Source organism: Lates calcarifer, linkage group LG5 (genome assembly GCF_001640805.2).
Source record: "Lates calcarifer isolate ASB-BC8 linkage group LG5, TLL_Latcal_v3, whole genome shotgun sequence".
Lineage (NCBI taxonomy): Eukaryota > Metazoa > Chordata > Actinopteri > Centropomidae > Lates > Lates calcarifer.
Genome location: NC_066837.1, coordinates 21,941,717 through 21,965,369, shown reverse-complemented (window position 1 = coordinate 21,965,369; position 23,653 = coordinate 21,941,717). Strand labels below are relative to the sequence as shown.

The window sequence follows — 23,653 nt, the reverse complement described above, 5'->3', positions numbered from 1 at the left end:
GGCACGGGCGGGATGGGTGTCTCTGCATCCTCTGCCTCAGTGCCAGAACGGAGAGTTAAGCTGGATTGGCAGAGAAGTGCTCCACCTGAGAGGAGAGCTTACTTCTCTCGGATTCTGCCTTCTACCTGGAGGGGGCTCCTGCAGCAGTCCCCACCCAATGCTTAGGGTGGGTAGGTTGTTCCGGAGGCAGATGGACTGACAAGGGGAGCCATACAGGTGCTACAGTAGTGAGAAGCCAACATGGTGACAACATCTGAGGAGTATTCCCCCAAGGATGCAGTCAATAATATTAGTTTGGGTGAGAGCAACGTCGCTAATTAAAATACCAACCACCAAGTTGGCCCGAACAATAACACTGTAGGCATAAAGCTGAAAAACAGTAATACCTACCATCTATCTACCACCTGCTGGGAACAGGGAGCCAAAACCATCACCTTCGCCAGCAGGAAATGCTGTAAATATAGGGAGTGGGGAGCAGAAACACCACCTTCACTAACAAGGGTTGCTGCAAGACTCAGTAAGTTAGCACAGGCGGGAGCACCACTGCTAACGGAAGGCACAAACAAACACTAGTGTGTATTGGGAGCAGGGAGCGGAAACACCTCCCTTACCAACAAGAGTTGCTGCAAGTTAGCACAGGTGAGAGCATCACTGGTAACTGGGGACATAAAGCAGGCAATAGCATAGTCACTAACTGAAGGCACACAGTAAACACTAGTATATGTTGGGAGTGGGGAGTGGAAGCACCTTCCTCAATTAACAAAGGCTAGTATAATAACTGGCAAAACATTAAAGCTGACAAAAGCTCACAAGTACTTCAGCTTCTAACAAGCTGGGAGTGACAGTGAGTGCACTGTCCACACACAGCCCTCATCAATAATTTTTCATGACATGCTACAATTAGCTTGGCTACTTACTTTAGATGTTGCAACAATGTCCAAAAACACAGATGGCGTGTCACTCAGTCAGACTGAAAGTCATTTGTCAGGAGGGATGAAATGGAACTTGGCATTTTCAGGTGGTAGAATTGTCTTTGAAGTAGTTTAAAATTGCAGTTGGTCTCTGAACAGATATCTATTTCAGTGGACTACTTGGGTTGTTCGTAGCAGTATTCACTTCCTAACAGTGGTGTGTTGTTGGCAGAAAGGTTTGAGATGGTGTGATGTTCTGAAAAGCTGCAGCCTTATAGTAGAGCCCTGATTATATCATGATACACATAGAGTGCAACCAACCATCTAAGGCTTTGATTTTCCATTCCATTCTACTCCATTCCATGTTTTTCTGTTTGTTTACACTCAAAATCACAATTTAAATTTGCATTCAAAATGGGTTTAAAACCTGCTACTGATGTCAAACTGATTGTCAGGTCAAATGCAATAGTTTCACACTGTAGTGCTCTTTTTATCAATGATCACCACAAAATCAAAAATTTCAATTCAAAAGTTCAACTCCTCAGTGAAATATTTTGGGTCTTTTTTGAGTTGTGTTTTTGAGTTCTACCTATTTCGTTAATACATATTAATTAATGAAACACTGCCACACTCTCTAAAAATGTAGAGATGTTCTACGGCAGAAAAAGCATACTCTTACATCCAAATAATAACAGAATGTGCGTGTTGGCTATAGCTTCTATTTGGAGTTAATACTCTGGCTACATGTTTGAGCAGAAATACATCTATTCTATTCCGTCAGTATGCTGTAATTATCAGAATTGATGCAATGAAACAAACTTTTGTTGTTGTTGAAAATGAATTGTGGCATTTATATTGAGGCAAGTCCCCCAGTAAAAGGGGTCCGGCAGCGCCTATGGACAGAGTTAATATTATTCAACAGTGCCAGAAGGACAAAAAGGTTTATTGGAGATTCAGGAATCCTGTCACATTACAGGTGGTTGACTGTATTTAGTGGGGCTCCTGTGCCTCTCATGTTAATAGTGTGTGTGTCCTCCTCATTTCCCTCATCCATCAGGTCACACAGGGTGTCCACCAGGTCTTCCATCAAAGCATAAATCTGCCAGATAGATAGATTTATTCACAGACATAGGGCAGTAAGAAACCTTGAAAGGGTAAACCCATGATTTAGTATTGCACTTACATAAAGTTGGGGGACTTCACTTTTAAAAAAGAATAGTCAAAATCATAGAAGCAGATGCTGATACTTCCTGACTTTTCACCTCAGAATGGATCAAATTCCTACATTTCCCATAATGCAACTGGATACTGCTTTCATTAATCCTGATTTTTAATCCCTTGTATTAAAAATCAAAAACACAGAACCCCACATTTCCCATAATGCAGCCAGATAGTGTATTTCATGAGATAAATGAATAATAATCAAAAATAAAGTACCCACTTCTTTTGAACCCTACAACTCCAGTTTGTAAAACAGGCATTCTGTTAAAAAATTAAAATTTTATGCCCAACCTGTGATAATCCTGATGACATCATTAGGGTAATTTTCTGTAACTTTTGAAACTTCCTACAGAGCCAAAACAGATATAATGCAACTGTTTTACAGGTTGAGTCCTCATGACGAGTAAACTGAACTCAGTGTGTGAAATGCTTGGATAGATAAAATAAAAACTGTATTGTAAAGATAATTAAAGGACTCACCTTTCTGTGCAGGAGCCTTGTGTAAATGGCCATCACCTCCGGCTTTACATTTTGGTCATCAGGAGGCTGCGGATTGATCTCTGGATGGGTATCAGTCAGCGAGGCAGACTCCTTCCCTTGCTTTTCCTTAGTGCGCTTCCCCACTTCTTCCTTTCTTTTCCCCTTCTTTTTGCTGTCCTTTGTGCACAATATTGACAGATAGAAGACATTATTTACTGATGAATTACAATGGAGTTTTTTTTATTGAGCGTGCAGGATGATCCAATATGTAAAATATATTGCATGCCCTGTACTGTTTAAGTTAACATATAGCTGTGTGTGTGTGTTTTTGTGTGTGCGCCACAGATGGCTTGGACCAGTCCAAGTCCTATTAATTCACACCCTGGGCACACATTTGGAGAGCAGGTGCACATTTTCACACAGTGTTCTGTTACCATGGTACCCTGTGAGTAATAGGCGGTACCTTACCTATGATTCAACCATTACACAGAGGAAAAAATCACTGGGCAAAATATACAGTCATACAGGCAAGACTGTGTCTCTAGTATATTTCTAAATTTAATATTATGTCTTTTTTTTACCTTTAAGAGACATGAAACATTAAAGAGAGGTGCAACAGGTACTGGACCAGATTCACACCAGAACGTTGTGTATGTGGTGACCAACTGAGCCACAGGACATCTCATCATATATATCTGAACAACACAGTCAGTGTTCTCATTAGGATTTTCAATCCCTGTGCTGACAAAAAGTTGCTGAAATTTTGATTTGGTGAACAGGGTGGTGCAAAGTGGCTGGGTATAATGAGGATGGGTGCATGTTGGATGGGAGCAGGAAACAATCATCTGCATTAAAATGAGTGGGTGCTAAGTGACATTTTCCTGCTCGTTATCTCACCCAAACCAGTCACACTGCAAAAACATGAATGGAAACTACTATACTCTACTGCTAAGTTACTATAATAGTTTCTCTGGGGGGTAAAACGGTGGATGGAGAGCATTAGTTTCCTAGATTTGGTGGGAAAACTGAATGAGGACTGACTGGGTTTAACACCACTGTTCAGATGGTAAACATATAATTTGCACACACACACACACACACACACACACACACACACACACACACACACACACACACACTAATAGCCTCCAATGTTATGAAGAACTAAACCCAGCATACACACAACATGCTGAGAAACAATTTCAGAAAACAAGCCTATTGCAGAACATAATATTGCAGGTGTCTGCATTATTGAGAATGAGGCAGTAGGTGGCTGAGTTGTGTGGAGGCAGTCAGTAGTAGCAAGATATCAGGAGCCTGGTGAATGGCAGATAAATGAATGATGAACCGACAGCTTGTTTGAAGTGTTGAAGTTGACTCTTGATTGGAGTAGCTGAAAGTCAGCTGAAATTATGTGTCATGTCTTAAGAAACATGGAACTTCATTCATTCTGATAATTAAAATACTTGTGAATCTGCTGCCACTCAGTGGTCCAACATTTTTATCATTCTCCATCTCTGTGTTGGTGAAGGTGGGCCAGCTACACATATACACATATATCTTTTCCTCTCACCTCTACTGATTTTTCAGGTGTTGCTGACTTGGACTCTCCTTTGTTGTCATCTTTAAATTTGGATTTCCCTCCACTCCTTTCCTCTTTAGTAGCTGCTCCTCCCTTTTTTTCACTCTTCTCATCTTTGTTTATGTTATCAGTCAAATCTGTGATGTAATGACAGCAGTAAACAATATGAATTAAACTGCCCTCACCAATCTATGTCTGAGTAAAAGTGTGTGAGTCTCACCAGTGTCAGAGATCGGGCACTCATCCTTTTTTTCGATCCATGTCTCTCTCTCTGGGAGGCCCAGCAGGTTTCTGAGCCACATGGCCTCACAGGCCATCGTGTCCAGGAGTTTCTTCCAGAGCTGCTGTCTGCAGGGGGCACCACACACCACCATAACCTCCAGGCTTACTACACTGAGTGTACAGGTGTGGGATGCTATAAGGGAGATGCTTCATGACTCATGTGTGTTTATGCCTCACCCTATATCTGCTGCTGTTAGATGGCGGTGTTTCAGTTCAGAAGGTTCAGACAGCTGCAGAAGCAGAGAGTTGAGCTGGGCCAGGCTCTTCTCTCTAGAGAGGGTTGACTCTTGTTCAGGCAGAGACAGCACAACCTTAAGTATGAGAACAAATAAATGGATAAATATGTTATATTTTTAATGCATCATCATAATATAAAATTGCACAGAAAAGTGCACTCTGCATTAAAGAGACTATCCTTGAATCAACCCACTAAGTTTACTGCTATATGTACATTTTTGTACTAATCAAGTGTGTACTACACACTACTTTTTGTCTCTACCTGTCGGAGAGTATCAATAGACAGGTCCCAGGTGCTCCCTGGATTCACTTCTTGCCACAGTCTCTTTAGGTCCTTCACTGGCTGATCAAGGTACTGCAACTAAAACCACGGGTGGAGTTTAAATATCTGGAGTTATCCTCCTCAAACAACAATGATGCATGTCAACAGAAGCGAGAAATATGTGTGCCACATTCTGTGGTGAAAAAATGTGACCATGTGAAAGACCAGAAGAGCTGTCATGATCCTAATTTTTGGTAATGCTAGAGGAGACTTTGTTGGGAAAAGTCCCAGTCAGAGTTTAAATGAGCTGACAATAAGGAATAAGAAATAGTATTTCTGTCTCAGTGTTTGGTTCCACCTTCCAGTGCTGATTCCAATAATTCCCTCCCCATGTCTATATACCTCAGGAAACTTCGGGGCCAAACATGCTCTAAAATCACTAGAGAGGAATCTAATCAGCTTCCTAATTAACCCAGTTAGAGTCAGGTTCTCATTGCACTGCCATGGCAACATAACTTCTTTTGCACAGTGCAGAGGCAACAGTGACTGTTAGGTATTAGCAGTTATCATCTATGATTAGTTAATGAGATTAAAAAAAGAATTATGATGGCAAAATGTAGTTGCGGAGTGCTAAATGAATGGGGACCTAGATAATATTCAGGTTGGAGAGGGGCAGCCATAATGGGCTGATCATGCTCTCACCTAGAGACAGTGAAATATTACACAACATGATGAATGGGTCCATTAATTCATTCATCTCACACTAAAACAGGTGTGACTAAGATTCAGGCTGAACTAAACATGGATAAAAAGAGTCTGTACAAAGAAAAATGTTTGATACATGATGGTATATCCAATTACAAATCAAACAAAGGAGAGGAGACTGTTACAAATTTCAGGAGCTTTCTTTGTGAGCACTGCTGAGGTCCTGAAGAGGATTTGTACAAAAAATTAACACGACTTCACTGTTTTTCATGGAAATTGTGTCCATCTATAGGATTTACCTTGGGGTTTTTGTTGAGAAACTTTTGCTCTTCAGTGATGTAGAGCTCTGCAGGAGAGCCAGGTCTCTCTGGGGTGTGGACCCCACGCAGCACCTCATATACAATCGACCGACACATTTTTACCATCACTGTCTTTTCCAGCTTTGTCTGCTTGTGCACACACAACAGAAACACGGACATAAAAAATAAATTGCATATAAGTGTCTGTTAATGAACAACTTAGTGTCATCTGTCCATGTGTCTTTCTGTCTCACTTTCAAGCACACAGTTTAACTGTAAAACTACCTCTAGGAAAAGTCTCTGGTCTGCAGTTTTGTCCTGGTACAGAGCCACTCCCCTCAGCGTGACCTGCATTGATGCTCCTTGCAGCAGCACAGGATGAGTGTTGAGCTGCCATAGTTCAGTTTTGATGCCTGATTTCTCTGACTTAAACACAAACTCCACTCGCTGGGTTTCACCTGGATGGATCACACCTGGATGGGAGGGGGAAGCAAAAAATGGAAAGCAGAAAGGCGGGTTGAATACTGGTTGAAAGATATGCCTGGCTGACACATGAACAAACAGTGTATGACGTAAGAGCGGCGGCAGCAGGTGTCTGATTATGTTTGTGTGTGTACCAGAGGAGGAACTGAAGTAGAAGTGCAGGTTCTTTGTTTGGGATCGCAGGTTAGGAAAGCTGTGTGGTTTGGGAAGCTGCTGCCAGCTGTAGAAGATGGCCGTGCTGCCCTCATTGTGCAGCTCCAAGTGGGACGATGCTCTCTCTCCAGTCACAGCCTCAAAGATTATTGTGGCACTAATTCCTACTTCTCCCTGATTAGTGAGTGTTGGAGAATACAAAGATGACAAAAGAAGGAGAGGTAGAGAATGAAGTCGGTACTTAAATAATGTTCTAGTCTATCAACAAATAATGGCCGGTCAAGGCAGGGGAGCTAAAGAATATCTTAATGTGAAAGTTAGTTAGTGTTGAGATTTATTCATGATGGTTTAACATTGTCTGGGGAAACAGGAAAAGTGAAACACCTGACATGTCTCTGAAACAGTTGGCACTGTTATCAAGACAAAAGATAAACACAGAGGAAATGTTTAACTGGAGAACAGGGAAAATTAGAAATAAAAACCTGTCTCTGATAATGGCCTGGTTCTCTCAGCCAATGAAGTAAGCAAAAGGCCCAGGCAAGTCTGTACCTGGTTAGCAGTAGAGTTTCCGGCCCAGCGAGCGAAGCTGACCGCAGAACCTCAAAGCAGGAATGAGCAGAACATCTGACTGAGCATCATCATACTGTGTGTGTGGATCACTGTGAAAGACAATGAGACAGGAATATCACTCAGAATATGTCTACACTGAGCTGTTTCATTTTTAAAGCGCTGTTTTGTGTGAAAACAATTTGCATCCACACTAACGTTTCCAGGTTGTTTTAGATGAGACAAGAACAATTAAAAGACTACTTCTTCTTTTCAGTTGGGAAACAGCAAAACCGCATCACATCTAGACCACATCTAGAAAGGCGTGGGACAGACACAGCCCAGCTGATAAAATAATTATTTTATGGTCATGATGTGTTCTGACAAAATCAGCATAAATTAATGACAGCTGTTCTATATGATCTGCTATGTTCACACTTAAAATAAATAATCACAAAAAGATGCCACGAAAGTTGTCTTCTTAATTTTCTGGAATGTAACGCAATGAACTATACTGCCATACAACCTGTTTTCCAAAGCTATTTTTACTGTGTAAGAACTGATATTATACTGTTCTGTTTATACTGTTTCTTACAGGTTCTTCTCCTCCTTGTGCTCATTCTCTTCTTCCTTCTCCAGTAAGGGACTACGACACACTGTGACTGAAGTGAATGGCTTGCCAGAGCCTATCACCTCCAGTCCATCAATGTCCTGTAAACAAAGTGACAGAGTGGTGGTTTTCAAAGATGAGGTCAGCTGTATACATTCATTCAACATTCTGGTTCTTGTTATTGAAAAGTAATACCAAGCGTCCTCTTCAGTCCAGCATCAATAGATACATATGTCCTGTCCAGTCATCTAGAAAGTACAGACTGAGAGGACAGAATTGGGTGTCTAATGAAACAAGACAAGGTGCTGTGGAACACACTGTCCAGGTATCAACGGCCAAATTAAAGCTTATCATGATGTACATACACTGTCCCTCACCCTGTTCCAACTCAACTGTCTGAGAGAAGCATTTACATTCATATTTGTTCTATACTTTACTGCAAATGCCTTACCAGTAGAGCTCTACCACTGTATTATAGGTAAGTGTATTGTAAGTAAAATAAAAAAACAATGCAAATCCAATCCAATTTTTCTCCCTCCTCCTTCTGTAGTTCAAACTTGCCCATATTTTTAAGTAATACTGAAGACTTGGTTTTCTTTCACTGCTTTCTCTCCTCCCTCCCTTACTGTTTACCTTTTTCTCTTTTCTTTTCGCTCTTAACAAACCCTCCACTGTCCCCATCATCTCCATCTCTCTCTCTTTGCACAAATGTCACAGAACCATGGGCTAGTCAGCTGCTGACAGGACGAGCTGTCTCTGTCTGTGTGTTTGTCAGAGGGTACTTCAGACCCCAGATTGCCTCAACATCACATTAGCCACTGGCACGACAGAACACGCTGCGTCCATTTTCTCTTATTTCACTGGCACAAACAGTGTGTGTGTGTGTGTGTGTGTGTGTCTGTGTACGTTTATGTGTGCACGTTTGAAAGAGAGAGGAAGACACCAAATGTGAAAAAAAACATGTAATTTGAATAAACCTTCCCATAACCAACACGGTTAATAGGATTAAATAGGAACTGGCTGTGCAAACAAGTTCATATTTGTGTTCATTTGACTTTAAGTGTTTATCCCAGAACCTCCTGCCCCTGCTGATGGAGTCATTGTAATGCAGAGACAGCAGTAAGGCAGGTTCTGTCCCTTTTCTTGGGCTCTGGTACCCCACAGATCTCAACTGTTTTCCTCTATGACTGGACACGCTCCAGATTTCATAACTGTACCTTCTCCATCTTAGAGTGTACATGGGGAGACATGAGTGTTTGGCAGAGCTTCATTAATTTCATGCTTGTGTGTCCTGAATGTACATTTTACAGGCAATTAAATATATCACATATGTGAACAGATTATATATACACAATATGTGTGTGTGTTTATGCCTGTGTGCCTGCATGCATATGTGTATTTGTGTGGGTGTGCAACTACATGTGCTTGTCTGCCTTGCCCATGTGCTGTAGCTTGTTCCCTGTACAGAAGATCTAGAACAGTGCGCCCAAAGCTGGATGATCACAGGCTGTTTGTGAAGTCACAGACTGATTATTAAAGTCCCTCGCACCTTTTGCTCGTGTTGGGGGTGCTGGTAGGACACCAGTCGACGCAGCTGTACACACTGAGCGAAAAAGTAGGATGTAATATGCTGAGTGCAGGGCAGTGGATATGATGTATTGCACATGTTCTATCACCTCCTGTGTCCTCTATGCAGCCCTAGAAAATGTACCAAACATTCATTATGTTGGTCTGTATCAACTGAAGACCAGATCATGAAAAATTCATTTAAGTTGATGGTGATCGTCACACAAGGCTTACTTCCTTTTGCAGATTGGACTATGTATCTGTGAGTTACAACAACATCTTGTTTGCATAACATCGAAATTTGCCATGTCACCAACGACACACCCTTCAGTGAAAACTCTAGAAGTTTCGTAATTTAACATAATCTTAAGATTGCACTGACCAATATGAGTCTTGTTCACTGTTACAGAGAGCCAAAATGGTTAAGTGGATAATATGTGATTTGGAATTGTCGCTGTAACTTTCAGATTAGCTCAGAGGTTTTCAAACTGTGAGGCATACCTCCTCGGAGAAAGAGACTTGAGCTAAAGATGGTGCATGAGGTGAAAGCGACAGGTGCATACCAGTGTTTTGGAAACAACAGGTAGTGAGTTATTGTTGTCTGGACCACTGATTGGGCTCACTCACCTGCACAGTCAGCAGCTGGAGCTGCATCAGTGACCGTGACATACAGCTCATAGAGGCTGTTTGAAGTATGGCATTTAAAAGCCCCTGAATGCTGTAATTTGCGTCAAAAACAGCACTTCCTCTTAGTTACAGCTCAGTCAAAGTATCAATATGTCCTTTGTAGAGGATCCGTAAATCTGCTTAGAATTCACAAGAAAATATGCTCTTTATAACCCCAGAACCTGCCTGACAATCATCAAATTTTTGAGTTTCCTTTAGCTTCATCAAAATAATTCCAGTAATAATTATCTGTACATACATGGGTGCACTACAAACAGGAACTGCTAATCACTAATTCAGCATAAGTTTATGGTGCAAGTTCACCAAAATGTAAACAACTATAGGCTAAAAAAAAAAAAAGTAGGGCACAGTTCTAATTACTCCTGAAAGTACGCTGAAGGCAACATACATTATAGATGTAATGGTGTTGTATAAAACAAAAGTAAGGAAAACTTTCAACTTTCACATGGTTACTCAACAGATCAACAGGCTGTAACTTGAAATCAGAATGGTAAGTCGTAACGACCTTTTTCTACTGAAAACAGATAATACTTCCAAGGTTATACTTAATAATACTGTCCCACAATTTCTTGACTTTTGAGGCAATAGAGATATCAATATTTGGAAGCTGAAAATCAGACAAAACTTGTGTTACCGGCAGTGTGATGTCCATGTCCTGTGCAACCTCCCTGAGCTCCCGGCACTGGTGCTGTAGGTATGCACTCTGGTCCCAAGTCCGAGAGGCTGGACGCAGAGTCTCAGCACAAATGATTCCTAGAGGATTTTTCCAGACAATTTTCCCACAGAGAGAATACAGTTAGTGTGCCTGAATATGCATATGTATGTGTGTATATGTCTTTAAGGCTTTGTCCTATTTCTCACAATTGAACCTTGTGTCAATGTCACTCCCTGTTTAATGTAATCCCCCAAAAAGAGGACCACTGTGTTCTCTTCTTCCTCTGTTGTTTAAATACAACTGGTCACATTCAGTTTATGTTGCATTACCTATGTTACAATTCTTTCTTGAGCTTATTTCAGGATGGTTTGGTTTTTCCCTTGATCCCAACTGTAGTTGCTAGAAGTGCACTTTTTGTTAAATCTGGGACACCACTATGTTCCAGCCAAATGCACAATCAGAAGGAACAGGGTCGAGAATGACTGAAGGGAAAAACTGGGACACAGCGTAGGTGTACCTGATTCCTGACGTATGCTGCTTGGTTGTCCTACATGTGTGACAGGTTCACGCCTGCCCTGTTCCGTCTGAGTCAGAGTGGCTGTGATGCCGCTCATTTCATCTCCATAACGCTGGGGGAGATTCCAAAACTCACTGCCTACACGATAACCCTAAGACATACAAGTAAAGAAACATGGATGAAGAAGCCACAGAGAAACTGCTAACAGAGCTTTAGAGATTTTAGGTCTGGCTAAAAGCAAATGTGTATCATACATATCCAGAGTGGACAAGTGGCATGACTTGGTTTAGAAATTCCCTCTGCTCCTGAGTTTCTCTGAAACGGTTAGCTTGGTTCATCAGTAAATTCTCAACTGGCCTGTCAAGCAAATCTTGATAGTGTTGAGAAGAGCAGAAGATAAACATAGGGTTAGATATACAAAGTTAAGACAATGATTTAGACTTTGGAAATTAAGAAGGAAGCATCCAGTCCCTTCCTGTTGTAGGCAGCTGTACTCTCTAATAAGCTCACCGGATAAGAAGTCCTGCTGCCGTCTGCGCTGCCTCATATGTGTATTCCAGTGCTGCAGGGCATTACTCTGGATGTTTCTGTGGCCTGAGGAGACCAAACGCCCACTCTCCACAGCCTCAGAGTGATGCCTCCCTGGGGCCTCAAATGGAGGATTTCTCTCTGACTTTGGTATTCGCTTCAACAACTGGATGGTTGAGGGCAGACAGAAGAAACCTAAGCTGACTAATGCAGCAAAGTCGAAGTGCTTCTATTGCATTTGTTAGTTTACAGAATGTGAGCAAGTTCAGTTTGTTCTGAATTCACCTCTGTTTCCCCCTTGGCCTCTAGATAACTCCTGAAATCCTCTAAACTACCCAGGATGCTGTGTGGAAGAACCATCCCTTGGTCATCAAACCGAGGCCCTTCTGGCCCTTAAAAGAAAAGTACAGGGATATAAAAAATAAAGTAATTTCACTAGGTACTGTACTGTACACAATGGTTCATGAGGACAAAGAAATACAACATACCTGAGTGGCCCAGAGGCTGAGAGTCAGACTCCAGATTGATGAGGATTCACACAAGCCATTAGCACTGGTTTGTGTAGCACCGGTTTGTAGCCCTTGGGTGGCTTTGGTACATGAAGCTGTAGTCATAATCACATACTCAGTTACACATACAACTGCTTTAAAATCAAAATGCCTCACACTGTACTTAGGGAACAAAGTGATTAGCTGATGGTACTGAATATGGATGAGGTAGGTTTACTTTACTGAGGTCCTGTGGTTGACTGGCCAGAGCCTGGATATCAGCACCTATGAGAGTAGAGTTAGAGAGAAGAGGAGAGGAGAGAAAATGACAACAGTGAGGGAGTGTTTCAGTATTAATGTGTTATGTCAAACTGAGAGCAACAATATGTACAATTAGAAAAATGCATATACTTAGTATAATCTCTCTCCCTGTGTCTCTACACACAGATTATAATGAATTGTGTTGCTTATTAGTGGTCCCCTGATTTTAACATTTTAAAAAGTGAAAAGTGGTTCTACTTCATTGTACACAAGGTGCATTAGTGCTCACACACACACACACACACATACACACTTGCAGAGACAAAGAGATTACCCTGGAACACTGACATGGTTATGCAATTCTGTTAATTTCTCTTGATCCAACTGTGCCTGATTATAGTTTCCATGGCCACAACAACAATTATTAGTCCGGCTTTTGTAGGGTTTCACTTCCCTCCCTCCGTTTTTTCCTTCACAGAGTTTCTCAGATAAGTGCTTTGCTTTTCCGGAGGCAAGAGATGCCCTTGGCCCTTGAGGCAAGAAACTGCAGCAGTGCTTTCAGTCTTTGCAAATGAATTTATCAAAAGCAGACTGTATTGACCTGCTTTCTGGATGAGATTTTGTGTGATTCTCTCTCCCATTTAAGAAATCACATCTGCATGAACTCATTGCTTTACACACCCATTTTAGAAACACAATGGTGGAATGCAGCTAAGTAACTTTACCTAAGTATTGTTACTCAAGTATAACTGAGGTACTTGTACTTAGCTTTCCATGTTAAAGGCCATTTTACTCTGAGTAATTCTCCACCACTGTTTCACAATATAGCCACTACATGCAGGGATAGACCATTTACTGTCATCAGTGAAGCTCCTGAAACAGATGGAGAAGCTACAGTGCGACACACGACCAGCTCTCAGTTAGTGAGGAGGGAAACAGACAGATAGAAGTAAAAGAAAGTCACAGAGGGTTGTAGCTGACCTGAATAACTTAAAGACTTCAATTCTTTCTTCTCACCGCGGCTCATTTGGTCGAAATGTTTATGAAAAGTCACGGACAGCAAATGCAGCGTTGGCAAAGCTAACCGAGCTAGCGCGGCTTCAGCTCATATGTTTTCCTCCAACTGTAACCATGGCAACGGACGCCTTAAAACCAAGGAGCAACCATAGACTGTATTCCTATCTGCCTTTTTCTTACAACACACAATAAGGCATCCAAACAAAAACTAGATAAAATAGAATAATTAAGTTAAAATTATAAAAATACATAAAATATCAAGAATAAAATGATGTATATAGACGATATAAATAGATAAAAAAATAACGTGTGAGTGCTTGTATAGGACTGCTCCTGTCTTTTTTGCTGTTTAGGGATAGACCAGCAATCTCTTTGTTTGTTTGTTTGTTTGTTTGTTTGTTTGTTTGTTTGTTTCTGTCTGTTGGGGTTAGATAGGCAGACAAGCCTACTGGGGATAATAGGTTACTACTACTACTACTACTACTACTACTACTACTACTAATAATAATAATAATAATAATAATAATAATAATAGTAACACATCTATTTGAATCATATTGGACGTTTCAAGTTATCAAGGGGCTTCAGAAACATGCCAACCGTAAATCATATAAGAGCAGAACATGTGCTCAGCTGTATATTCTACATTATGTTTCCTCCTCAAAACACAGTGTTCTCCTGAAGAACACAACAACCCCTTCTGTCAATCAGCATGACGTTGTACCACGTGGTTGAGGATAGCCTATATAAAGACGACTGACTTCAGCTTGAGCAGGAATATAAAACGTCAGATCAGATCTGCCCACTTTGTTGCGCGGAACCGCAGGCCAAAACCATCTCCAAGCGATGGAAATGGACAGCCTCTCCACCGGCCCACAGACTACTCCAATCCCCGTTCCACACCAGCTCAGCCGCTCCACCATAGATGGTTCCCAGTTTCATGGTAATATGGACGGGCAGTGCGCCGGGTCCTCCAAAGTCTTGATGGCTTACAAAAACGCATCGCAGCACCTCAGTTCATCGGGGATTAAAGCGGGTTTGGGGATACTTAAAGTGGCCACGTCTCAGTGGAAGCAGGAGAAGAAGGTGCGTTCAGGGGCAGCCGTGAGGCAACTGTCCACTGCAAACAGTAGTCACCCCTGCAAGAGATCCCCACTTGATCAGCTGGCAGCTCTGGTTCTCCACGGTCAAACCCGGCACCGTCAGATTAGCCAAGAGCACAGAAAAGACGCCCTTTACTCCACCAAGCCGCAGAACTGCAAGCGCATCGTGGTTCTTGGTGCTCCACGGGTCGGCAAGACCTCCATCCTGAGGAGATATCTTCGGGACGGGTTTGTGGAGGAGTACAGCCCCACCTCCGAGGATTTCCTGAGGAAACTGTTTCGTATCCGCGGGGAGACCTATCAAATTGACATCCTGGACGCGTCCAGGGAAAGGGACTTCCCAGCCAAGCGTCGGCTGTCTATCCTCACTGGTGCGTATTGGTTCAGTTATAATCTATGTCCTGCAAAACTTTGTCAGTTTATTTGTTCAAATTTTATCACAGTAGGGGGTGATAGGGGCTTGTGTAAATGCTTAACTCTCTCTCGAAGAATGCATGGATATGCGTAAAACTTGGAGAAAAATGACTGAATTTCTGTCATTGTAATATTTTTGCAGGAGATATTTTTCTTCTGGTATTCAGTGTGGATGACAGGAGCTCTTTCGAAGAGGTGTGCGCCCTGCGAACGGAGATTCTGGCTGCTAAATCCAAACTCACCAAATCAGCTGTGCCAGAGCAGTGCGCACAGCCGCAGGTTCCCTTGTTGGTCTGCGCCAACAAGGTGGATCTCGTGGAGTCTGAGAGACAAATATCAACGGCAGATGTGCTCCAAGCTCTCGGTGACGACTGTGCCTATTTTGAAACGTCTGCAAAGGACAGCACTAATTTAGAGAAAGTCTTCGAGACTTTGGCAAAACGAGGCGGACTTCCGACCGAAACTGGCCCGTCTCAGCATCGCAAAGTCTCCCTTCGTTCGTACCAAGCAATGCGGACAGGCCGTGTGGCGGGGAGGGGAAGCGAGGCGCCGGGGCGCGATGATCCCTGTGGCGCTCTGTACCCACTCGCTCGTCGGCCGAGTTTTAGCACTGATCTCCGACAAGTCATTGGGCCACGAACGACAAGAAAGCCCGGCAAAGCGCTGGAGAAATGTCAGATTCAGTGAGAGACGAACAGACTATGAGACCAACGAAGAAAGCACTGATATTCCCTTAAATATAATGTATTATATCTGCATTATGAAGTGCTTTTTCACAGATGAGATATAATACATGCACTTGAGATGATGTTTTCGAAATAAAACCTTTTAATAGTATAATGGCTTGTTTATTAATACAGGATCGATCAATCAATCAATCAATCAATCAATCTATCTATCTATCTATCTATCTATCTATCTATCTATCTATCTATCTATCTATCTATCTATCTAATTCTCTCTCTCTCTCTGTGTGTGTGTGTGTGTGTGTGTGGGAGGATGTTGAGTCAGGAACTTGATTATTTGATTATTGTATGACTATTACGTAACCTATATTCAGAAATCTATTAGATAGAATCTCTCTTGCCTACACTTTTTTCCTCTTCCTGTAGCTCTCTCTCTCTGTGTGTGTGTGTGTGTTGGAGTCGTGATTGCCAGGAGTCCACTGCCTGAATCCCACACATCCTAAACAGCCAGTTTAGAGCTGAGGTTTCCAGTTGGCATATACCTTCCCATCCTACACTACTCTATAAATGACTCATCAGTAGGCCTTTCACTCAGTGGGCTCTTCTTGCCCATCAGCTATAAATACACACTAGTTATTTAGCCGTCACATCCATGATGACTGTCGGTTCATTCTTGATTTTGTGGAGCTGAAGAAACTTCTGCAAAGGGACATGAGGTCATGTTTTCATCTCATCTCTTAACAACAGAAACATAATCTCCATTCACTGAACAAGATGAAATATTGTGTGAGAAATAAAAGTCTAAAAGTTTTTTATGAACCATGATACAGTTTAATGATTTAGTGTTTTTAACAATGCATCTTACACTCTTTTATTTCTCTGTAGCTGTGAATAAAAGTGTGCTGCACTAAGTGAAGGTCACTCACTCTTAATGCTGGAGGTACTATAGATGCGTTTCCATGGGCATCGCTGTTAAGTTCAGATAACACACCACTCAAGCTTTACATTTACAACAGACCTCACACGATCCCTTCTTACAAGCAGTGTTTTTTCCCCTGTGTGCCCAATTGTAACGAGCAAAATGAAATTACACTGGATCAACAACACCTCACCCACTCTGTCACCTAAAAATAGCGCTAAAAGTGCTCACACTCCAACCCCTTATTTATGTGTTTTCTTTTTCCTGGAAAAATAAAATAAAATAAATAAAACACGTTTTTTACTCACAGAGCTCTAATTGGGTACCATTGTAAGATGTGTGGTGTGGATATGTGAGTCATGATGCCTGAAAGCCTCAGTCTGAGTGTGAAGGTCGAAAGAGGCTGAGAGAGGAAGATGAGACCTCATACAAAACCTATTTTTTGAGTAAAAGGAACTGCTCCTAATAACGCATAAGGGCACAATTAGGCTAATAGCCACTAAAATTGAATATTCAATGGACAAATAAGATGTATAATCACCTAAAGACCCATAATCTTTTCTTCCATTATGTGACTGTAGGGATGAGATGTGAAGAGGTTCCCTACAACCGCTGCTTCTGAGTTCAAATATCAGTTCACCTCCCTTCTCAAAGAAACATGTTTCCAGCTGTCATGTTTGTCTACAGTGATGACAGGTGACTTTGTATTAATGTCAACTTATCCTTCTCGGTAGATGTTTGTCAGTTGACAGGTGACTGAAATGTCAACTTTTGCTGGCAGATTGTATCAGCTGTAACTACTAGCTAATTACACTAATGTAAGGTACTGTAAAGATAATGGTTCTGAAAGAGGACAAATGTAAGTTCAAGATTACTTCATTCTAACATTTATCTGTTTGGCTGTTTCTAAAGTAGAAATTCCCCCAAATTAAAGAACGAGACAGAGCTGCTAACATTATCTGAAACTGTGATTGCATCCAGGGCCAGCTTCCTTACAGTGGGAAAATTCTACACAGCAAATCTGGAGGTGAAAGGTGCTTTAAATGTAACCTGTAACCCCAATGAACGATGATATGCTTCTTGTTCTTGGAAGTGGTGCTCTGTCTCTACAGGAGTAAGCTAGGTAGCTGAACATGCTAACAAATGCGGATTAAATTCTAAACACACTGTTTGATGCATTTCTTAAATGTCCCGAAGTCAGTGTCTATGATTGGATAATCATTGTCAGTGGGAAGCGTTTAACTAATTAATTAAATGCAATAGTCAAGTCAAATAGATACCTCTGTTAGAAATAAGTTATTACCAGTGTTTGAGCTAATGTTCTGTTTATACACTTACTCATAATTGTTTATGTTACATGCAGTAAAGTTAATACTCTTAACCACCATCGTGTGAAAATGTCTTTGGCAGCAATGTGATTCATACCAATGAAGCTAATTTGAGTATGATTCACATGACATCTGTGAAAATGTAATATCATCAAAGGACTGACAGTGAGAGAAAAACATATTTTGCAACTGACAATATGTTTACATGTTTTCTGTCTCTGCAGTGAGGCAGTCTGAACTTTCCCTTTCTGTGTGCTGTCGCGTGCTGGGAAGTTCACATTGCAGGAAGCTGCAGTGATTTTCACCCCTGTGCGGCCCCAGTGACTTTATTGCACGTGTAGTGACACCTTTTCTTTGTTATAGCAATCACTGCACACACAAAGATGCAAACACACATACACACACAAACACTTGAGTGAAAAGATGCTCCTCCCTCTGGTTGCACGTGAGGATGATTCACATATGTTCCTGTTGTTCTGTCGTTCTGTATGTTTCTCTGACACACACACATACACACAAACCATAACAGGCTTGCTTCCAAGCATGGACAACTGAAACGTGATGCTGTACTCTACTCAGCCTTCTCCTTCACTGGAAGAATTGCTGATCTGCCAAGGCAGCACAATTTGAAGTCCTTAGTTCAACAAATCAGGTGCTTTAAGTAGCATTTTGTTATTGTCATATTTTCCATGCTTGGTGTTGCACACACAAAACCATGCACAGAAATCAGTGGTATTGAACTCAACATAGAGGAGATATCGTTTTATTGGTAATTAGGCCATCTAAGTAGGTCTAAGACTGGAGTTTAGAGAGTCTGAGTTAGCATGTCAGGGCTGTGTTTTTATAAATTGTTACAGCTTTCTGTAAAATCATTGACATGTCTTTAATTGTTTGGACTTTGCTTGGGCTGAGTTTGAAGATGATATTGATGAAACATTTATACTGACAAATACAAATAAACTTGACTCCTTTGGCTAGTTTGTAAAGGTCTCATCAGGGCCAAGGTTTGTCTATAAATACATAAACTTTTTTATCACCTCCTCTGGTATGACTGCAGATGCTCTGATGTTGAAAGCGCAGGGTAAGTAGTATCAGAACATTCACTACTGTTGTACACACGTCACCTCCTGACTTTCTATGACTTCACAAACGGGGTAGAAATGTAAGCATGTTTGCACGTAGTGCATGGAGAGCTGTGTTTGTCAACAGTCCAATCAGTCACTAGTTCACAGCAGCTGGGCCGAGATGGTGCCATAGAGATAAGGATGGAGAGAGGCAGGCAGCTTGTCACGCAATTAATGACAGAGAAATTAAATGATAACAATGGAATGAGCTCTCTCTCACACACACACAAACTGGCACCTGCCACTAGTGGATGGCTTGCTTCTCTTGTTAATTAGTCTCGACTGGAGTGGGTGTTTGCTCTAATTGCTACAGAAGTACTGTTTTCAGTGTAGTGCTCCTAAAGTGAAACTTTAAACATAAATTACTGAGCATCCCTGTTATTGGACAGTTGGGTGTGTTTTGATTGTTGTGCTGTAGAAGGCTCTCTATCTGCCAACATATCACAGAGCTGAGGAAACATTTGCACAGGTAGGTCAAATATATCTATATACACATTCGTAATAAGAATGCTTTGCCTCATTATACAACCAGACAATGAAGATTTTAATTGTAATGTTAAATTGAGATCAGATGATAATTTTGAAAATATTTTGTCTGCATTTACACTTAAACTTTTTGCTTTTAAATCTTTATCTTTTTCTTATGTTTCTCATGTTAAGTTACTGAGATGCTATCAGGAAAACGTTTGGATGCCACGTTGCTCCATGCTTGTGCTTGTCACTTTATGCAGTCAAATCCTTACTGCTCAAAGCCAAAATCAACACAAAGGTTTTTTGTTTTTTATTTTGTATTCACAGTGTTACAAAGTGAAAAAACACAATAGAAATGACAGTGGAGTGGATTGAATGAACAAGTGCTCCTGGTTGAATCATTCTCCCATGCTGCCATGCTTCCTTATGCCCACTAGATGGTAGACAGGGTACATAGCGTTACATTCTTGAGCTAGTCTATCAACGTTAGATTTTTTCAAATAAGTGGAAATATCTTACATTCACCAATGTGATGTACCACAGAGACCAGGAGAGATTTCAAGTGGAGAGGAAGAAGAGGAGGGAGGAAGAAGAAAAATGCAGGCAGGCATGATCTTATGGGAGACAAGGAAAAATGATACTGCACTGGTACAAACTGGTAAAATATGGTGGATGGGGTGTCCTTGGGGTGATGCCCCTTGTTGCCAATGAACTTGAACATTTCGTGGAATTCATCAACATTATTGTAATCTCATTAAAGAAATGTGTAACATGAGTGGGATCCCTGTTAATGAAAATATCTTTGCACATCCAGCCGAGGACCTTTGTTGCATGTTGCTCACCATCTCATTCTCCCCTCATTTCCTGTCCCTTTTATATTATTCAGTAAGCCATGAAATAAATGTATCTGTTAGATTGATTACATTGCTGTAAGATACAGGGGAAAAATAAACGTGCTGTTTTAGAAATTGGAATGTGTTTGTGAAATATTCTTTTTATCTGTAAAATTGATTGTGGGCGATATTCTTGCATGAAGTACTTTTTCACAGATGGGACACATGCAGCTATAATCTCACAATAAGAAATATGATTGCATATTAACCTTCTAAACATACAAGTTGTGTACTAATGTAGAAAACCAAGCAAGCAATCCATACCCTAAACTTATCTAAGCTAGGGTGTTCAGTATCAGAAACTATGGTCAAAATATTAATTTTCATGATCTGGAACAGTCTGTAACTGGGAGTAAAGAGAAAGAGCACTTATCCTTAAGGATTGCGAGGGGGCTGGAGCCTATCCCAGCTGACACTGGGTTAAAGGCAGGGTACACCCTGGACAGATTACCAGTATACACACATACACTCATCCCTTTTGTAACCCAAGCTTCATACCATTCCTTCCTCCACCCATAGATGGCTCCCTCTTTCTTTTAACCTACCCAGTGGTGGTTTGTCGTTGGTGTTTCAGTACTGTTTTTCAGAGAAATGAAAGTAAGACCAGTGACGGTGCAAGTGACATGTGCTACATCAGTGTTAAGTGAAAAGTGGGTGTATTCTGTTTGTTGTGCTATAAAACAATCTATCCACCCACCAACATATCATACAGCTGAGGAAACAGCTGCACAGGTAAGTTAAAAATGTAGGGCTTTGCCTACATTGCTTAATTACACAGCATTTCTATATAATTTTTGCTTGAATCCTAATGTTTCAGTGCTACCTGCTTTGACAGTTAGACAAAAAATCTTTTTCTTCTTTGTGTAGTTTTTGACAGAGATTCCAGTTGCAGAGATGTTGCAAGGAAATACTTCGATCCTAGTTTGTATCCTGTTTGTGCTGCTCACATTATGTGATCAAACAGTTCACTGCCAGAATGGACACAAAGGTATGTGATATAAAAGGAAACAATGTCACTTTCAATACAGCTTTATCTCAAATAAGAATTTATTGTACATTATAACAATTTCATTTTTTACATTTATTTTTATTATTTGGGCTGGCCTAACTTAAAACACTGGCTTAACTTTAATCATAAAACTACATTAGCCAGTGCAGGTAAAGTTAATCAGTCATGTACTGTACTACATACTGCTGAAGCCTTCTCTTCCAGAATTAAGAAAAACTTAATTAAAATGCATAAATGTGTCTTATAACAGTGGTTAAAGCAAAAATAAATAAATAAATAAAAAAAAAAAAAACAATTTTAGCTTGTAGTATTACCTCTACCTTCAAGTGCATGTCCTGTCTTCCACAATGGGAAACAAATTGAACCAAAAACTTTTTAGTAATGATAGGTACCTAACTGCGTTAGCCTTTGCTAAGCCAAGCTAAAATGCTATATCAGCTGTTATAAGAATTTATAGAGTGAGGCTACTGCAGTATGCAAACAAGTATGAGGGTTAATATTAACTTCAGCTAGGTGATTAGCTGAAAAGGCTGATGCTCTACCGGTAGGCACTCTCAGGTTTTTGGTTAAAGAAAACAAGAGGGCTCCTAATGACTGTGAATGAGAATACAGAGTTATATTCTGTATCCATCCACACATTAGATACTTTTCAAATAAAAACAGTCAGGTGTAATTTTTATCAATAATTCTCAACAAATAAACAAAAAAGCACAGCTCCTGAAATGGACCATTGTAATTTTTACCATTGTAGTTTGATTAATTTTCAATAGATTCTACACCTCTGAAAGACCTGAGACTCATTCTGGTTGGAAAAACTGGATCAGGAAAGAGTTCTTCTGGAAACACCATCCTGGGGCGTAAAAATGCCTTTGAAGAGGAAATGTCCCCTGAGTCTGTGACTACAGGCTGTCACAGAGAGGAGAGAAAAGATGGTGACCAGAGCATCGTTGTCATCGACTCTCCAGGGCTGTTTGACACAAAGAAAACAAAAGAAGAAGTGAAAGTAAATATTGAGGAGTGTATTAATCAGTCAGTTCCTGGACCCCATGCTTTTCTGTTGGTGATCAGTCTGAAGTCCAGATTCACAGAAGAGGAGAGGGCAGCTGTGAAGTGGATCCAGGATAATTTTGGCTCAGATGCTGCCATGTATACCATAGTCCTCTTTACACATGCTGACTTGCTGGAGGGTAACTCTGTAGACACCTATTTGGCAAAGAGCAAACATCTACAGAGACTGATAAACGAGTGTGGAGGAAGATACCATTCACTCATCAATGACCAGAGACGAGACAAAATGCAGGTCAGAGAACTTCTAGATAAGATAGAAAAAATGGTGGAGCGCAATGGAGGAAGCCACTACACCAATGAGATGTATCAGAGAGCTCAGAAGAAACTTGAGGAGGACAGGAAAAAGAGGGAGGAGGAGGAAGAGCGAAGAAAAAAGGAAGAGAGAGAAAGGATCAGGGAGGAGGAGGAAAGGATTACTTGGTGTAAAGCAGCAGCTGCTTCTGCCGTGGCAATTTTTGGTGCAGGAGCATTAATATCCTCATATACTGTCATGTCATTAGGTGCCGCCCTTGGAATCTATAACTTTAATTGCACTATAGATATGTTAACTTAATTGTGAGACCTGTGACAAACATATGGAAGAGGTAATGCATGATGGCTAAGTGTGAAACAAGCAATTTTTGGCTTATAGTAGCCTTTAAGGAGATCCTGTTAACTAAATCTTAAACTGAAAAAAGTGTGCATACTTGGTTTGTAACTGGGAATTAGAAATACATCAGAACAAAAAATCTGTAACCAGACATGTTACTCCCATTGTTGATATTTTGGTATTATGATTATTTTTTTTGTTTGTTTTAATTAGTTAACTAATTAGTTGCAAACATTCTATATTACACACACAAAAAAAATCATTGGAATAACATAATTTCTTTATGCCATCTACATCTCTTCTAAACAAATCAAGTACAACCAGTCTATCTTGACTGTGTTATTTGAACATCATGTAAATTTAAAGGTGAAATGTCATGTCTACATACACCTACTTCTATATATCTCACCTTTTATTGGATTAAAATGTTTATCCTTGGTCTAGTCAAATTAATCTATATTCACTTTACACTGGTTTAACTGTTCAGAAAAACTGCTGCTGCTAGAAAAACTGTTTTGGTGAAGCTTTAAAGTAATCCTGCCAAAGTCATGAATATATG

The 23,653-nt window shown here is 40.8% G+C and overlaps 3 protein-coding genes across 3 annotated transcripts; 2 read left to right on the top strand and 1 right to left on the bottom strand.

Annotated features, from left to right (window-relative positions):
- Positions 1-1,835: 1,835 nt before the first annotated feature.
- On the bottom strand, positions 1,836-12,258 carry mycbpap (mycbp associated protein; the record flags this gene model as incomplete). Its single annotated transcript, XM_018679807.2, is given in 18 exon segments — positions 1,836-2,010; positions 2,613-2,789; positions 4,186-4,331; positions 4,415-4,542; positions 4,654-4,787; positions 4,976-5,074; positions 5,980-6,126; positions 6,265-6,452; positions 6,597-6,789; positions 7,165-7,197; positions 7,199-7,274; positions 7,757-7,872; positions 10,659-10,777; positions 11,197-11,347; positions 11,451-11,566; positions 11,707-11,890; positions 12,010-12,116; positions 12,213-12,258. Coding segments are annotated over 18 exon segments (2,289 nt in total), but the record flags the coding sequence as incomplete, so codon positions are not given.
- Positions 12,259-14,054: 1,796 nt separating this feature from the next.
- si:dkey-27j5.5 (GTP-binding protein Rhes) lies at positions 14,055-15,847 on the top strand. The gene is made up of 2 exons (XM_018679806.2): positions 14,055-14,964; positions 15,150-15,847. The coding sequence occupies exons 1-2, from the start codon at positions 14,337-14,339 to the stop codon at positions 15,692-15,694; spliced, it is 1,173 nt and encodes a 390-aa protein (XP_018535322.1). The 5' UTR covers positions 14,055-14,336; the 3' UTR covers positions 15,695-15,847.
- A 5,165-nt stretch (positions 15,848-21,012) lies between these two features.
- Positions 21,013-23,543, top strand: LOC108885446 (GTPase IMAP family member 9-like). Its single transcript, XM_018679805.2, has 3 exons — positions 21,013-21,160; positions 21,296-21,416; positions 22,208-23,543. The coding sequence occupies exons 1-3, from the start codon at positions 21,020-21,022 to the stop codon at positions 23,056-23,058; spliced, it is 1,113 nt and encodes a 370-aa protein (XP_018535321.2). The 5' UTR covers positions 21,013-21,019; the 3' UTR covers positions 23,059-23,543.
- Positions 23,544-23,653: the final 110 nt, after the last annotated feature.

Bases quoted from the DNA above. Each gene is read 5' to 3' on its own strand.
- si:dkey-27j5.5 (XM_018679806.2), top strand. From the start codon at position 14,337: ATGGAAATGGACAGCCTCTCCACCGGCCCACAGACTACTCCAATCCCC. The intron at 14,965-15,149 runs GTGCGTATTGGT...ATATTTTTGCAG, and splicing joins TCGGCTGTCTATCCTCACTG to GAGATATTTTTCTTCTGGTA.
- LOC108885446 (XM_018679805.2), top strand. From the start codon at position 21,020: ATGAAAGTAAGACCAGTGACGGTGCAAGTGACATGTGCTACATCAGTG. The intron at 21,161-21,295 runs GTAAGTTAAAAA...TTCTTTGTGTAG, and splicing joins CTGAGGAAACAGCTGCACAG to TTTTTGACAGAGATTCCAGT. The intron at 21,417-22,207 runs GTATGTGATATA...AATTTTCAATAG, and splicing joins CTGCCAGAATGGACACAAAG to ATTCTACACCTCTGAAAGAC.